The 15,973-nt window shown below is 49.3% G+C and overlaps 1 protein-coding gene across 1 annotated transcript in view; it reads left to right on the top strand.

Annotated features, from left to right (window-relative positions):
* vwa2 (von Willebrand factor A domain containing 2) overlaps nt 1–15,973 on the top strand; it is a 74,387-nt gene that overhangs the window by 47,616 nt on the left and 10,798 nt on the right. The window contains exon 12 of the mRNA XM_085996122.1: nt 9,301–9,423. Within this exon, the coding sequence (XP_085852248.1) occupies nt 9,301–9,423 (123 nt within the window). The remainder of the gene's footprint in view (nt 1–9,300; nt 9,424–15,973) is intronic.

Genomic DNA, 15,973 nt, shown 5'->3' with positions numbered 1-15,973 from the left:
GTTCGGGCCCACAAGATCGGAATGCGCCCCGCGGGGATACCACGAGGACTCACCCCCGCAAAACACAAGGACGCACTCCTCGCCACGAGGATCCATCCCTCGCGAACCACGAGAACCCATCCCTCATGAACACCGACGACTCTTTCCCCGCCGACGACGCACCAGCCCTTCAGCCTGCTGGTTGTGTTACCTACTACACGATTCGGCGTGAACAAAACCATGCCGCCCTCCCGGCTGTTTTCTCCTAAATCTACAACTGTTACAAGTGTTGCCGCCCTCCAGGCAGAGTTAACCCCTCCTGAAAGCAACAACAACCTGGACCGTTGCCGCCCTTTCTCCAGTTTTCCCTTTAACAAACGCAAACGTCTACTGAAGCTGCAAACATCAAGGACGGGTCCAACGGTCATCCTGCGGCCGCGATCAGCCACGTGAAAGTTGCTAGCCTCACCGATCACTGATCAACGCAGCAACTCTTCACCCTCCGTTGTGTTCACGTCGTAGCACTATGGCACGCACCGTTCTGTGCGCTCCAGCCTCCCAAAGGTTTCGCTCACCAGCCAACGGAGACATCGCCCGCGTCCGCCCAACCTGCCTGTCACTCTGACAAGGCCTGCTGTTTCGCACGTCTCCACGGTCCTTCGCCTGACGGATACGTTTTATTCGCCACGACGCGCGTAAGGATCCGCTCATGAGCAGCATCTTCATACCTCACCTACCAAGCCGAGACAGCACAACCACCAGCTCGTCAGACCATCTCATCCTTGGACTTTAGTTAAAGCGAATTCTGGGGGGGGCCTATATGGCGGTACCACTGGTTGTCCCTTACATTGAGACACATAATTCCCTTTAACTTACTTATGTATGTATAACTTACCTGTTGGGGCCGTTGCCCCTTTAACTTACCTGTTCGGCCGTTGCCACTTTAAGAGGCGACCTAACGCGCTGACATCACGCATCACATGACGCACGTGCGCCGGCCCGACTCGGTCTTCCAAGACGGCCACCGGCACAGCCCGGCCTACCGCGACTTCGGCCGCATCGGCCAGCCGACGGGAGCGACGCGATCTCCCGCTCCCGCGGCAAGCACCGGCACAGCCTGGCCTCGCGACCTCGGCCTCAACGGCCAGCCTCCGTACCGGGGAGACGCACCGATGCAACGGCGCAGGTCATGTGACCGCCTAAGCGCACGCGAACGTGCTGATGTCACGACACGGTCACGTGACGCCCAAAGCGCGGGAACACACAGCAGAGCGTGATGACGTCATCACGCTCCCCACAGGACTGCGAACTCAGTCCTCGTGGACAAGACCTACACCACGGTGCTCCTACAGTCAGCCATCTTACCTGCTGTGATGAAATATGTCATTCATCAGACTCTGTATTTAACTACATATATTGTATTGCCTGCTCCGATGTTTTACCTTGTATTGTATATAGTGCACCGCCCCCTTTCTCCCCATTGGATGTGTCGGCTCCGCCCATACCTGGCCCTACTTAAGACAAGCCCAGGCTTGTCTTGCAGCAGAATGCTAGGTGAAGCTAGGTGAAGACACAGGTATCTTTCTTTGCTAATAAAAGCCTTGTTTTATTCAGTTAACTTTGAATCTTGAAGTTATTGAGGCGCATCAATTTTATTAGCAAACTTTTAACGATGGATCAACTTTTGAAACCGGAACGCTTGGATTTGGACCCGCATGCTTCGGATGCATCGGCATGGTTTGGACACTGGTTCCAGTGCTTGGAATTTTTTATGGCCAACTCCGAAGCCGTCACAGCCTCTAAAGCCACCGGAGATGTGAAACTCGGGATCCTGCAGAATCGGGTAAGCCACCGGGTTTTTCCACTCATCCAAGACGCCGCCACCTACCTGGATGCCTGCAACATTCTAAAGGCCCACTATCAGCGGCCTACCAACGAGGTGTACGCCAGGCACCTGCTTGCTACCTGCACACAGCGACCCGGAGAGTCGCTAGAGGACTTTCTAGTCACCCTAAAAGTGCTTGGCAAACACTGCAAATGCAAAGACGTGAAAGGCACGGTATACACAGACGAGCTTATTCGGGATGCCTTTATCGCAGGCCTTAGCTCTAATTACATCCGGCAGAGACTGCTAGAGAAAACGGGCCTAGATCTGACACAGGCTGTGGACACAGCGCGATCGCTGGATGTGGCTCAGAAGAACTCTGACTCCTACTCGTCAGGCCGCGCGGCCCACGCCGCCTCTGCTTCCCCGCCCGGTAGCCCAACACCGTCGGGGCCCTGCTCTCCCCCCAGAAGCCCGACGACCGCCGCGACGCATCGGGGCCCCAAATGCTACTTCTGCGGGCAGCCGAAGCACACCAGGAACCTGTGCCCGGCGAAAGGCACCACCTGCTGTAAGTGCGGTAAGAAGGGGCACTTTGAGAAGGTGTGCAGAGGGAACCCCGCAGGCAAAACCGCCACCGCCGCGTGCGCGCCGTGGGAGCGGCCATCTTGGATGCCATCTTGTCCGACCTCGTGGGGTCCGCCATCTCACGAGCAGACATCGTGGACGCCATCTTACCCGGCCTCGTGTGGCCCACCATCTTGTCCCGATCAGGGCCCTACAGTGGCGTCGATCACAGTGGACCAGTCCAGACCGCACCCACTATCCAAATCGATGGTGGACATCGAGGTAAACGGGTGCAAGGTTAAATGTTTAATTGACAGCGGGAGCACGGAGAGCTTCATTCACACTGATCTGGTACAACGACTCTCTCTAACTATAGTCCCTACTCAGGGCACGATCTCTATGGCCGACAAAACCCAGATATCGACTATTGCGGGTTACTGCGCGGTACGATTGTCCGTTAAAGGCACTGTATATAATAATTTTAAACTGTTAATTATGAAGGATTTATGTGTGAGCGTGATCTTGGGCCTGGATTTTCAGTGCCACCACCAAAGCATCACGCTCAATTTCGGTGGGACCCAGCCGCCCCTCACAGTATGCGGTCTGGCTACCCTGAAGGTAAAGCCGCCTTCGCTATTCGCGAACCTTACCCCTAACTGTCGGCCAATAGCGACCAAAAGCAGGAGGTACAGCTGGGAGGACAGGCGGTTTATCGCGACCGAGGTAGACAGGCTCCTGAGGGAGCGCATTATTGAACGCAGCAACAGCCCGTGGCGCGCCCAAGTGGTGGTGGTGAGGGGTAGCGAGAAGAAGCGGATGGTGATTGACTATAGTCAAACAGTCAACATCTATACCCAACTAGACGCCTACCCGCTACCCCGCATATCCGAGATGGTGAACCAAATCGCCCAATACCGGGTGTTCTCCACCATCGACCTCAAGTCAGCGTACCACCAGCTCCCTATCAGACCAGAGGACCGTTCGTACACCGCCTTCGAGGCAAACGGACACCTCTACCAGTTCCTCAGAGTCCCCTTTGGGGTGACGAATGGGGTCTCGGTTTTTCAGAGGGAGATGGACCGCATGGTCGATGACCACCACTTGCAGGCAACCTTCCCCTATCTCGACAACGTCACCATCTGCGGCCACAACCAACAGGACCACGACTCAAACCTCGCGAGGTTTCTGAAAACCGCACAAAAACTCAACCTCACCTACAACGAGGACAAGTGCGTTTTCAACACCACGCGCATCTGCATACTAGGCAGCGTGGTGGAGAATGGGGAAATCGGACCAGACCCCGACCGATTGCGCCCCCTACCGGAGCTGCCCCTGCCCAACACTCCCAAAGCCCTGAAAAGGTGCCTGGGGTTATTCTCGTATTATGCCCAATGGGTCCCCAACTACTCCGATAAAGCCCGCCCCCTCTTGAAAGCATCCACTTTCCCGCTCTCTGCTGAGGCCCATGCTGCCTTCAAAAGCATTAAGCAGGATATTGAGCGGGCCACGCTACAGGCAGTGGACGAGAACACCCCCTTTCAAGTGGAAAGTGATGCGTCTGACTTTGCCTTGGCGGCCACCCTCAACCAGGTGGGGCGGCCCGTAGCTTTCTTCTCGAGGACCCTCCAGGGGCCCGAGATCAGACACTCCTCCGTGGAAAAGGAGGCCCAAGCCATCGTGGAGGCAGTGCGCCACTGGCGGCACTACCTAGCCGGCAAACGCTTCACCCTACTTACCGACCAGCGGGCGGTAGCGTTTATGTTCAATAATAAACAGAGGGGGAAGATTAAAAATGATAAGATTCTTAGGTGGTGGATCGAGCTCTCCACCTTCGAGTACGACATCATATACCGGCCAGGGGCCCTTAACGAATCCCCCGACGCCCTCTCACGAGGGATGTGTGCCAACGCCACCGGGGATCGGCTACAGACCCTCCACAACGACCTCTGCCACCCAGGGGTCACACGGCTGTTCCACTTCATAAAGTCCCGCAACTTACCCTACTCGATTGAGGAAGTTCGGTCCCTGACCAGGAACTGCCACACTTGCGCTGAGTGCAAGCTTCGGTTCTACCGCACTGATAGAGCCCACCTAATCAAAGCTACACGGCCCTTTGAGCAGCTTAGCTTAGATTTCAAGGGCCCCCTCCCGTCCGTCGACCGCAATGTTTACTTCCTGAACATTGTGGACGAATACTCCCGTTTCCCATTCGCCTTCCCCTGCCCAGACATGACCAGCGCCACGGTCATTAAATGCCTCAACAGCCTGTTCTGCCTGTTCGGTATGCCAAGCTATATCCACACGGATAGGGGGGCGTCCTTCATGAGTGAAGAGCTACGCCAGTACATGCTGTCCAAGGGGATTGCCACGAGCCGTACCACCAGCTACAACCCCCAGGGTAACGGTCAGGTGGAGCGAGAGAACGGGACAGTATGGAGGGCAGTCACCCTAACTCTAAGGACCAAGGGCCTCCCTATCTCCCGCTGGCAGGAAGTCCTCCCAGATGTGCTCCACTCAATACGGTCACTATTGTGTACCGCCACTAATGCCACGCCTCATGAGCTAATGTTTGTGTTTCCCCGGAAATCCACCTCAGGCGTATCCATACCGTCATGGCTCTCCACCCCAGGTCCGGTACTTTTGCGGAAGCATGTGAGGGGCCACAAGACGGACCCTCTCGTGGAGCCAGTGCACTTGCTCCACGCCAACCCACAATATGCGTATGTCCGGCACGCCGACGGACGGGAGGACACTGTGTCCATAAAAGACCTCGCCCCAGCCGGTAACAACAGCAACAACGACAACGACTACAACAACAACAGCAACAATGACAACAACCACAACAACTATTACCCACCCACTCCACCCACTATTCTTTCATCACCCCCGGAAGAACACCAGCCAACGGTACCCCCACCACCTACTCCTTCAACAACCCCGGTGGCGCCCCCGGCAGAGACCCAGGAGGTCACCCGGGACACCCAGCCGGCACCCGCGGCACCGCAACCGTTACGTCGGTCACAGAGGACTATCACACCCCCGGACAGACTAAATCTGTAGAAGGGGTGAATGTGATGAAATATGTCATTCATCAGACTCTGTATTTAACTACATATATTGTATTGCCTGCTCTGGTGTTTTACCTTGTATTGTATATAGTGCACCGCCCCCTTTCTCCCCATTGGATGTGTCGGCTCCGCCCATACCTGGCCCTACTTAAGACAAGCCCAGGCTTGTCTTGCAGCAGAACAGCAGAATGCTAGGTGAAGACACAGGCATCTTTCTTTGCCTTGTTTTATTCAGTTAACTTTGAGTCTTGAAGTTATTGAGGCGCATCACCTGCTATCTTACCTGCTGTAATTAGCCTGTTCCTGCAAATAAACAACTTGTTTATAGTTCGTCGAAGTCAAACTCTCTTATTTAGTGGCGATCTACACGAACCGCTACAGAAAAGCATAAGTCGGCATCATACCAGTAATTGGGCTCCTTTGAATAATTTTTTTTTTTAAACAGTTAATGTTTGAAAGTGATCAAGCAGAATCTTCCACAGAGGGAAAGTCCCACCATAAAACTTTCTATTTGGCTAATCCGAGGTACATCACAATCTGCCTACGTAATTCAGCACTAAAGGAAGAATATTTTAAAAATTGAATACAACTTTATGGAGCACAAACACAGCTGATGTGTTTTTGCCGTGGCACCATGTCAGGTGAGACAGCTTAACTGAACTGTGTAAAAAGAAAATAGAATGACTATTGAGGTGGAAGCACTTATTGTTACAGGTGCATGCAAAATGTGCTGGTTGTTGTTTTCATATAGATAGAATCATCGAAACTTACAGCACAGGAGGAGGCCATTCGGCCCGTCGGGCCTGTGCTGGCTCTTTGAAAGAGCAGTCCTGCTTAGTCCCACATCCCCGCTTTTTGTCCATAAAGCTCTAAGTTCCTCATCCTCAAGGACCTGCCCAACTCCCTTTCAAAATTATTTATGGAATCAGCTTCCCGATTCCGACAACTGAGTGGAAAAACATTCTCCTCATCTCCCCTCGCAATGATTTTTGAATCTATGACTTCTAGTTATTGACCCACTTGCCAGAGGGAATATTTTATCCCTATTTACTCTCTCAAAACCTCTCATCACCTTGAAGACCTCTATTAGGTCACCTCTTAACCTTGTGTTCCAAGGAGAACAGTCCTAACATTTCCAACCTCTCCTCATAACTGAAGTCCCTCATCCCTGGTAACATCCCTCTGTAGCCTTTCTAATGCCGCTATATCTTTCTTGAAATGTGGTGCCCAGAATGTCCACAATACTCCAGCTGATTCCCTTGGAGAATAGCGTGAAGTAGTGGAAGATTTCACAGGCTGATTAAGTCTAACAGATCGTAACGTCAGCGCCCCTTCCATAGCCATAACCATCATTATACCAGCCACTGGGGTGGTTAGTCCTATAAAACGGGAGAGTTTAATGGGCTTCCACAACCCATACGAATAGGGGGTGGGGGGTCACTCACACCTACCGGATGCGAGTATCCTCTGGAAGCCGACCCAGAATTCAGGGCCGGAGCTCCGATCCCCACTTGCCAGGATCGCCTGGAGCAGGGTTTGAACGCTGAACCCTCTGACTTAGAGGCAGGAGTGCTACCACTAAGCCAAAGGCTTGCTTCAATGTGCTGGTGTGTGCGGTAAAGTGTGTCCAGCATGGCATGTGATGAGCTGGATGGGGCCAGTTTGTAAATGTGTTGCTATATCATGTGCTAACTTATTCATTCTGTGCCACTTTAAACCCAGAGGTATATTTTGATCCCTCTGTTTTTGCTGCACCAATTTATTTTTGATGAGACAGTAATGGCATAGTGTATGACAGCATAACAGTTTTTGAAAAGATATTTGATTTATGTGGAGCTTCACTTTGATCTTTCTTTGACTTTGCAACAAAGTTAGGTGGAGCCTCTGTGTTTGTACATCAAAAAGTGTGTGTTTGTACATCAAAAAGTTAAGTCTGTGTTTGAAATTGGAACTATAGCTTTTGGTCTACATGCTAAATGAGATGATATGATTTTACACCATGGATCATTAAAGAGAACTCGCGCTATTTAAGAACGATACACGTCACAGTCCTCTGTTGAGTATTCTGAATTATACATCATGGTGTTGTAGAATTCCCAAGCTTCGAATGTATTTATTTCATTGCAAGAGCAATGCTATTCATCTCTGTAGTGCGTTTGGAATAATGTTTAATTGTAGACCTTCACACCTTTTTTTTGTTACTTGAAAGCAAAGACAGTTTTATGGAAGACCTTTGAAGACACTTACTTATCTCTAGATGTGCTGATGTCTTCTTAATTTTAACCAATGTAATCAGGGAATTGTATTTGAAAGGTTCCTCTACTGACTCCATTTCTTGAATTAAGAAGTCAATATGTGGTCTGTCCAGTGCACGCCTACTGCCCAGCACTCACACCGATGGATTTTGTCTTTCCAGATCAATTGGAGCCCTGGTTTATTTTTTGAACCTAGTGTCTACTTTCTTTTTATCTAGTATTTTAGTAAAAAGCATTCATATCTCACTTGGGAAAGGTTAGCACTCCATGATGTGCAATTTAATATTTACAAAACAACAGTAACCAAGGATTGATCTTTTTTTATTACAATGCAGGTCCAACTCATATACACTCATAGAATCATAGAGCACAGAAGGAGGCCATTCGGCCCATCGTGTCTGCGCCGGCTATCAAGCCCTATCTATTCTAATCCCATTTTCCAGCATTTGGTCCGTAGCCTTGTATGCTACAGCATTTCAAGTGCTCATCTAAATGCTTCTTGAATGTTGTGAGGGTTCCTGCCTCTACCATCCTTTCAGGCAGTGAGTTCCAGATTCCAACCACCCTCTGGGTGAAAAAGTTTTTCCTTAAATCCCCTCTAAACCTCCTGCCCCTTACCTTGATACTATGCCCCCTGGTTATTGACCCCTCTACTAAGGGGAAAAGTGCCTTTCTACCTACCCTATCTATGCCCCTCATAATTTTGTACACCTCAATCAGGTTCCCCCTCAACCTTCTCTGCTCTAAGGAAAACAACCCCAGCCTGTCCAGTCTCTCTTCATAGCTGAAGCGCTCCAGGTAACATCCTGGTGAATCTCCTCTGCACCCTCTCCAATGCAATCACATCCTTCCTATAGTGTGACAACCAGAACTGCACAAAGTATTCCAGCTGTGGCCTAACTAGCGTTTTGTACAGCTCCATCATAACCTCCCTGCTCTTGCCTTCATTAGCCGAGGCATAGAATATAAGTATCCCATATACCTTTTTAACCACCTTATCTACCTGTCCTGCTGCCTTCAGGGATCCATATACATGCACACCAAGGTCCCTCTGATCCTCTGTCCTTCCTAGGGTCCTACCATTTTTTGTGTATTCCGTTGCCTTGTTAGTCCTCCCAAAATGCATCACCTCACACTTTTCAGGGTTAAATTCCATTTGCCACTGTTCTGCCCATCTGACCAACCCATCTATATCGTCCTGTAGCTTAAGGCTTCCCTCCTCGCTATTTACCACTCCACCAATTTTCGTGTCATCTGTGAACTTACTGATCATACCTCCTACATTCATATCTAAATCATTAATGTCACTACAAACAGCAAAGGACCCAGCATCGATCCCTGCGGTACACCACTGGACAAGGCTTCGATTGTGTGACGTTCTGTATGTGCTGATGCCTAAGGGTTTACATTTGGCAAAGCGCATAGATTTTAGTTGCTCAACATTTTTCACTCCCTTCTTGCACCTGTACTGGGAAGCTACTAATGTAAGTCTGTACAGCAGGCATGCTGATTGACATTGGAAAAGTGACTCGAGAAAGACGGTAAGCATTAGGGATGGCAGTTCTGTTCCACTTCTTTTAACAAATCTTCTGTATTGTCTCAACAGTGGCCAAGGCACCAATTAATCTGTGTAAACCAAATCCATGTATGAATGATGGAGAGTGCGTACTTCACAATGCAAGTTATCGTTGTGAGTGCAAGGGCTGGGAGGGAGTGCACTGTGAACACAGTAAGTATTCTCAGTTTTTGCAGCTAAACAGCACCATATATAATCCCTTGGCATGAGAGGTAATGTCAGTGCACCAAACTATTTCTGTATTATTATCATGCCAGACATACCTCTTAACTCTCAATAACGCTGAGGGTGAAGCTTTGTTTCTTCCATACTTCCTTCAGCAACAGCCAGTGACTTCAAAGCTGGGATTGACCAGTACAAATACCAGATCTGGACTGGTGATGATATCTGTGTAATCTTCAACATCGCCCAGCTCAGCAACTATATGTAGATAAAGCAGTAAGAATGCACAAAACTCCGCAAAGCAATGAGACAAGAGAAACAACAAAGCAGTGCACTAAGGCCCCTCTTGAATGGCAAAACTGTTCCAGACCTGTCCTGGCAAGTACAACGATCAGCTCCATTCATGCTAAATTGAAACTGGCTCTAAAACAAAGAACAAAGCCAAAATCATATTTAATCCTCAGTTCTAGTCATAGAGTCATACAGCACAGAAAGAGGCCCTTCGGCCCATCGTGTCTGCACCGGCCATCAAGTCCTATCTATTCTAATCCCATTTTTCAGCACTTGGTCTGTAGCCTGGTATGCTATGGCGATTCAAGTGCTCATCTAAATGCTTCTTGAATGTTGTGAGCGTTCCTGCCTCTACCACCCTCTCAGGCAGTGAGTTCCAGATTCCAACCACCCTCTGGGTGAAAAAGTTTTTCCTCAAATCCCCTCTAAACCTCCTGCTCCTTACCTTGAAACTATGCCCCCTGGTAATTGACCCTTCTACTAAGGGGAAATGTTCCTTTCTATCTACCCTATCTATGCACCTCATAATTTTGTATACCTCAATCAGGTCCCCCCTCAGCCTTCTCTGCTCTAAGGAAAACAACCCCAGCCTGTCCAGTCTCTCTTCATAGTTGAAGCGATCCAGCACAGGTAACATCCTGGTGAATCTCCTAGCACCCTCTCCAATGCAATCATATCCTTCCTATAGTGTGGCGACCACAACTGCACACAGTATTCCAGCTGTGGCCTAACTAGCATTTTGTACAGCTCCATCATAACCTCCCTGCTCTTATATTCTATGCCTCGGCTAATGAAGGCAAGTATCCCATATGCCTTTTTAACCAACTTATCTTCCTGTCCTGCTGCCTTCAGGGATCTATGTACATGCACACCAAGGTCCCTCTGATCCTCTGTCCTTCCTAGGGTCCTACCATTCATTGTGTATTCCCTTGCTTTGTTAGTCCTCCCAAATGCATCACCTCACACTTTTCAGGGTTTGATATACCTATCACAGTGGTTTACCACAGGGTTAAATTCCATTTGCCACTGTTCTACCCATCTAACCAACCCATCTATATCGTCCTGTAGCCTGAGGCTTCCCTCCTCACTATTTACCACTCCACCAATTTTCATGTCATCTGCAAACTTACTGATCATACCTCCTACATTCATATCTAAATCATTAATGTACACTACAAATAGCAAAGGACTCAGCACTAATCCCTGTGGTACACCACTGGACACAGGCTTCCAGTCACAAAAAACAACCTTCAACCATCACCCTCTGCCTCCCGCCACTAAGCCAATTTTGGATCCAATGTGCCAAATTGCCCTGGATCCCATGGGCTCTTACCTGCTTGACCAGTCTCCCAAGTGGGACTTTGTCAAAAGCCTTACTGAAGTCCATGTAGACTACATCAACTATACTACCCTTAGCCACACACCTAGTCACCCCCTTGAAAAATTCAATCAAATTGGTTAGACATGATCTCCCCCTGACAAAGCCATACTGACTATCCTTGGTTAATCATTGCCTCTCCAAGTGGAGACTAATTCTGTCCCTCAGAATTTTTTCCAATAATTTCCCTACCACTGATGTTAGGCTCACTGGCCTGTAATTCCCTATTACCCTTCTGAATAATGGTACTACGTTAGCTGTTCTCCAGTCCTCTGGCACCTCCCCTGTGGCCAGAGAGGTTCTGAAAATTTGTGTCAGAGCCCCTGCAATCTCCTCCCTTGCCTCACACAGCAGCCTGGGATACATCTCATCTGGGCCTGGGGATTTATCCACTTTTAAGCCCGCTAAAACCGCTAGTACCTCCTCCCTCTCAATACTAATTTGTTCAAGTACATCACAATCCCCCTGCCTGATTTCTATGCCTACATCGTCCTTCTCCATATTGAACACAGATGCAAAATATTCATTTAAAACCTCACCCACATCTTTTAGCTCTACACACTGATTGCCACTTTGGTCCCTAATGGGCCCTACTCTTTCCCTGGTTATCCTCATGCCCTTAATATACTTATAAAACACCTTGGGATTTCCTTTATTTTGCACGCCAGTGTTTTTTCATGCCCTCTCTTCGCTCTCCTAATTTCTTTTTTAAGTACCCCCCTGCACTTTCTATACTCCTCTAGGGCTTCCACTGTTTTTAATCCTTTGTATCTGCCAAAAGCCTCCCTTTTTTCCCTAATCCATTCTTGTATATCCCTTGACATCCAGGGTTCCCTGGGCTTGTTGGTCCCACCCTTGACCTTTATGGGAACATGTTGGCGTTGTACTCTCTCTATCTCCTTTCTGAAAGACTCCCACTGCTCTGATGTTGATTTTCCTACAAGTAGCTGATCCCAGTCCACTTTGGCCAGATCCTGCCTTATCATATTAAAATCGTCCTTTCCTCAATTTAGAACCTTTATTTCCGGTCCATCTTTGTACTTTTCCATGACTATCTTAAATCTCACCGAATTATGGTCACTGTCACCAAAATGCTCTTACACTGACACTTCTACCACTTGCCCGGCTACATTCCCTAGAATTAGGTCCAGTCCTCTCTTGTAGGACTTTCTACATGCTGGCTCAAAAAGCTCTCCTGGATGCACTTTAAGAATTCCGCACCCTCTAAGCCTTTCACACTCTGACTATCCCAGTTAATACAGGTAGACTACCCTTTATCCGAACTTCCGAAAACCGAAACCCTCTAAAAACCGAAGGTTTTTTCGGTCAGCGTAAGTCGTGCGCACGACATGACCAGAGTGGCGCACGACTTATGCTGAGCAGAGGGTCAGCGTAAGTCGTGCGCACGACCCCCCGCGGACCCCCCCCGCGGACCCCCGCCGACCCCCCCGCCGACCCCGACCCCCGCGGACCCCCGCCGACCCCCCCCCCGCTGACCCCGACCCCCGCCGACCCCCCCGCGGACCCCTGCCGACCCCCCCGCGGACCCCCGCCGACCCCGACCCCCGCCGACTTACGCTGAGCAGAGGGTCAGCGTAAGTCGTGCGCACGACCCCCCGCCGACCCCCCCGCGGACCCCGACCCCCGCGGACCCCCCCGCGAACCCCCGCCGACCCCCCCGCCGACCCCGACCCCCGCCGACACCCCCGCCGACCCCGGCCCCCGCCGACTTACGCTGAGCAGAGGGTTAGCGTAAGTCGTGCGCACGACCCCCCGCCGACCCCCCCGTGGAACCACCTGACTCTCTTCCAAAGGCTCGAAAGCAACGAGAGCTCTGAGCCCACGGCGGTGCCGGCCCCTGTTCCGACCGAGCACGACGACCTGTTGGTGGAAATGCGGAACTTCATTGCATTCCAGGCTAGCAGCGACGGACAAGCCACGACTGCGGACCCCCCCGCGGACCCCCGCCGACCCCGACCCCCGCCGACCCCCCCGCAGACCCCCGCCGACCCCGACCCCCGCCGACTCCCCCGCGGACCCCCGCCGACCCACCTTCCGAAATCCGAAATTTTCCGAAAACCGAAACACGGCTGGTCCCGAGGTTTTCGGATAAAGGATAGTCTACCTGTATTGGGGAAGTTGAAATCCCCTACTATTATTACCCTATTATTTCTACACTTCTCTGAGATTTGCCTACATATCTGTTCCTCTATCTCCCCCTGACTGTTTGGTGGCCTATAGTACACTCCCAGCAAAGTGTTTGTCCCCTTTTTGTTTTTAAGTTCTACCCATATGGCCTCTAATACCCTAATTTATGATATAATAAGAAGCAGAGGTTCAGTTTTCTACCTCGAGCTTGTTGCAGTGTGAGGCCCTCAAATCATATTTTTTTATTTTATGATTCAAAGATTTTTGTGGAGAAGTTTAAAGGTTTTAATATATTTTCTCCATGTTATGTGCAGTGAATTCATAAATGGGTTATTTATGAATGGGTTTATGATTTCATTGCACACATCACACAGAGGAAATCTTCTCCTATAAATTTGTTCATGCTTTATGTTTAGTTATTTCCAGCATTAACTTTCAGTCCTAATTTTAAATCCATTTCACACTGTCGCTGGAATACTCTTGCAGTTAATTAATTAACACTCCCATTTTAAAAATTATTTTCCTTGGACTCATTGACATCATGCATTTGTCCAGCTTTGAGAAACCAGAACTAGCAGCCTCTTCACAGGCCTCGAACCATTTTTTCTGTTACAATGCGCAGAATAGTGACACAAGTTCTGAATTTCCCAGATTGTCTGACTAAGACTTAGCCATTTTCCCCATCCTACCTCTTCATTTCATGCATATAAGTGCACTGCATCATACTGCAACACATAAGAACATAAGAATTAGGAGCAGGAGTAGGCCATACGGCCCCTCAAGCCTGCTCCACCATTCAATAAGATCATGGCTGATCTACGACCTCAACTCCACTTTCCTGCCCCAGCCCCATATCCCTTGATTCCCCTAGAGTCCAAAAATCTATCTATCTCAACCTTGAATATACTCAACAACTGAGCATCCATAGCCCTTTGTGGCAGAGAATTCCAAAGATTCACAACCCTCTGAGTGAAGAAGTTCCTCCTCGTCAAAGTCTTAAAAGGCCAACCCCTTATCCTGAGACTATGCCCCCTAGTTCTATACTCTCCAGCCATGGGAAACGATCTCCAAGCATCTATCCTGTCAATCCTGCTCAGAATCTTATATGTTTCAATGAGATCTCCTCTCATTCTTCTAAATTCCAAAGAGCATAGGCCTAAACTACTTGATCTCTCCTCATAGGACAACCCTCTCATCCCAGGGATTAGTCTAGTGAACCTTTGTTGAGCCGCCTCTAAGGCAAGTATATCCTTCCTTAGATAAGGAGACCAAAACTGTAAACACTACTCCAGGTGTGGTCTCACCAAAGCCCTGTACAATTGTAGTAAGACTTCCTTGCTCTTGTACTCCAACCCTCTAGTAATAAAGGCCAATATTCAATATTGGGGGAATTTATAATGGGGAACAAAGAAATGGCTGACCAACTAAATACATATTTTGGTTCTGTCTTCACAAGGGAGGACACGGATGGCCTCCCGGAGATGCCGGGGAACATGGGGTCTGGTGGGGGGGTGGAACTGAGGGAGATCAGCATTGTTAGGAAAATTGATGGGACTGAAGGCCAATAAATCCCCAGGGCCTGATAATCTACATCCCAGGGTACTTAAGGAAGTGGCCCTCGAAATAGTAGATGCATTGCTGGTCATCTTCCAGAACTCGATAGACTCTGGAACGGTACCCATGGATTGGCGGGTAGCTAATGTTACCCCACTATTCAAAAAAGGTGGTAGAGAAAAGGCGGGGAATTATAGACCGGTAAGCTTGACATCGGTAGTGGGGAAAATGCTAGAGTCCATTGTAAAAGATGTAATAGCAGAGCACTTGGAAAGCAGTGACTGGATCGGACAAAGTCAACATGGATTTACAAAAGGTAAATCATGCTTGACTAATCTGGAATTTTTTGAGGATGTAACTGGTAAAATAGATAAGGGAGAACCAGTGGATGTGGTGTATTTGGACTTTCAGAAGGCTTTCGATAAGGTCCCGCATAAGAGATTAGCGTGCAAAATTAAGGCACATGGGATTGGGGGCAAGGTATTGACTTGGATAGAGAACTGGTTGGCGGACAGAAAGCAAAGAGTTGGAATAAACGGGTCGTTTTCCGAGTGGCAGGCAGTGACTAGTGGGGTACCGCAAGGATCGGTCCTAGGACCCCAGCTGTTCACAATATATATTAATGATCTGGAGGAGGGACTTGGATGTAATATCTCCAAATTTGCAGATGACACAAAGCTGGGTGGGAGGGTATGCTGTGAGGAGGATGTCGTGAAACTCCAGTACGATTTGGACAGGTTGGGTGATTGGGCAGAAACATGGCAAATGCACTATAATGTGGATAAATGTGAGGTTATCCACTTTGGTGGCAAAAACAGGAAGGCAGATTATTATTTGAATGGCAATAGATTGGGAGAAGGGGAAGTGCAAAGAGACCTGGGTGTTCTTGTGCACCAGTCGCTGAAGGTAAGCATGCAGGTGCAGCAGGTGGTTAAGAAGGCAAATGGTATGTTGGCCTTCGTAGCAAGAGGGTTCGAGTACAAGAACAAGGATGTCTTGCTGCAGTTGTACAGGGCCTTGGTGAGACCACACCTTGAGTATTGTGTGCAGTTTTGGTCGCCTTACCTCAGGAAGGACGTTCTTGCCATGGAAGGAGTGCAGCGAAGATTCACCAGGCTGATACCTGGGATGGCAGGAATGACGTATGAGGAGAGATTGTGTCGATTGGGC

This window comes from Somniosus microcephalus, chromosome 8, assembly GCF_052327205.1.
Source record: "Somniosus microcephalus isolate GS21.2 chromosome 8, FLI_Smic_1.0, whole genome shotgun sequence".
NCBI lineage: Eukaryota > Metazoa > Chordata > Chondrichthyes > Squaliformes > Somniosidae > Somniosus > Somniosus microcephalus.
The sequence above is the reverse complement of the archived record's forward strand: the minus strand, read 5'-3'. Positions and strand labels throughout refer to the sequence as shown.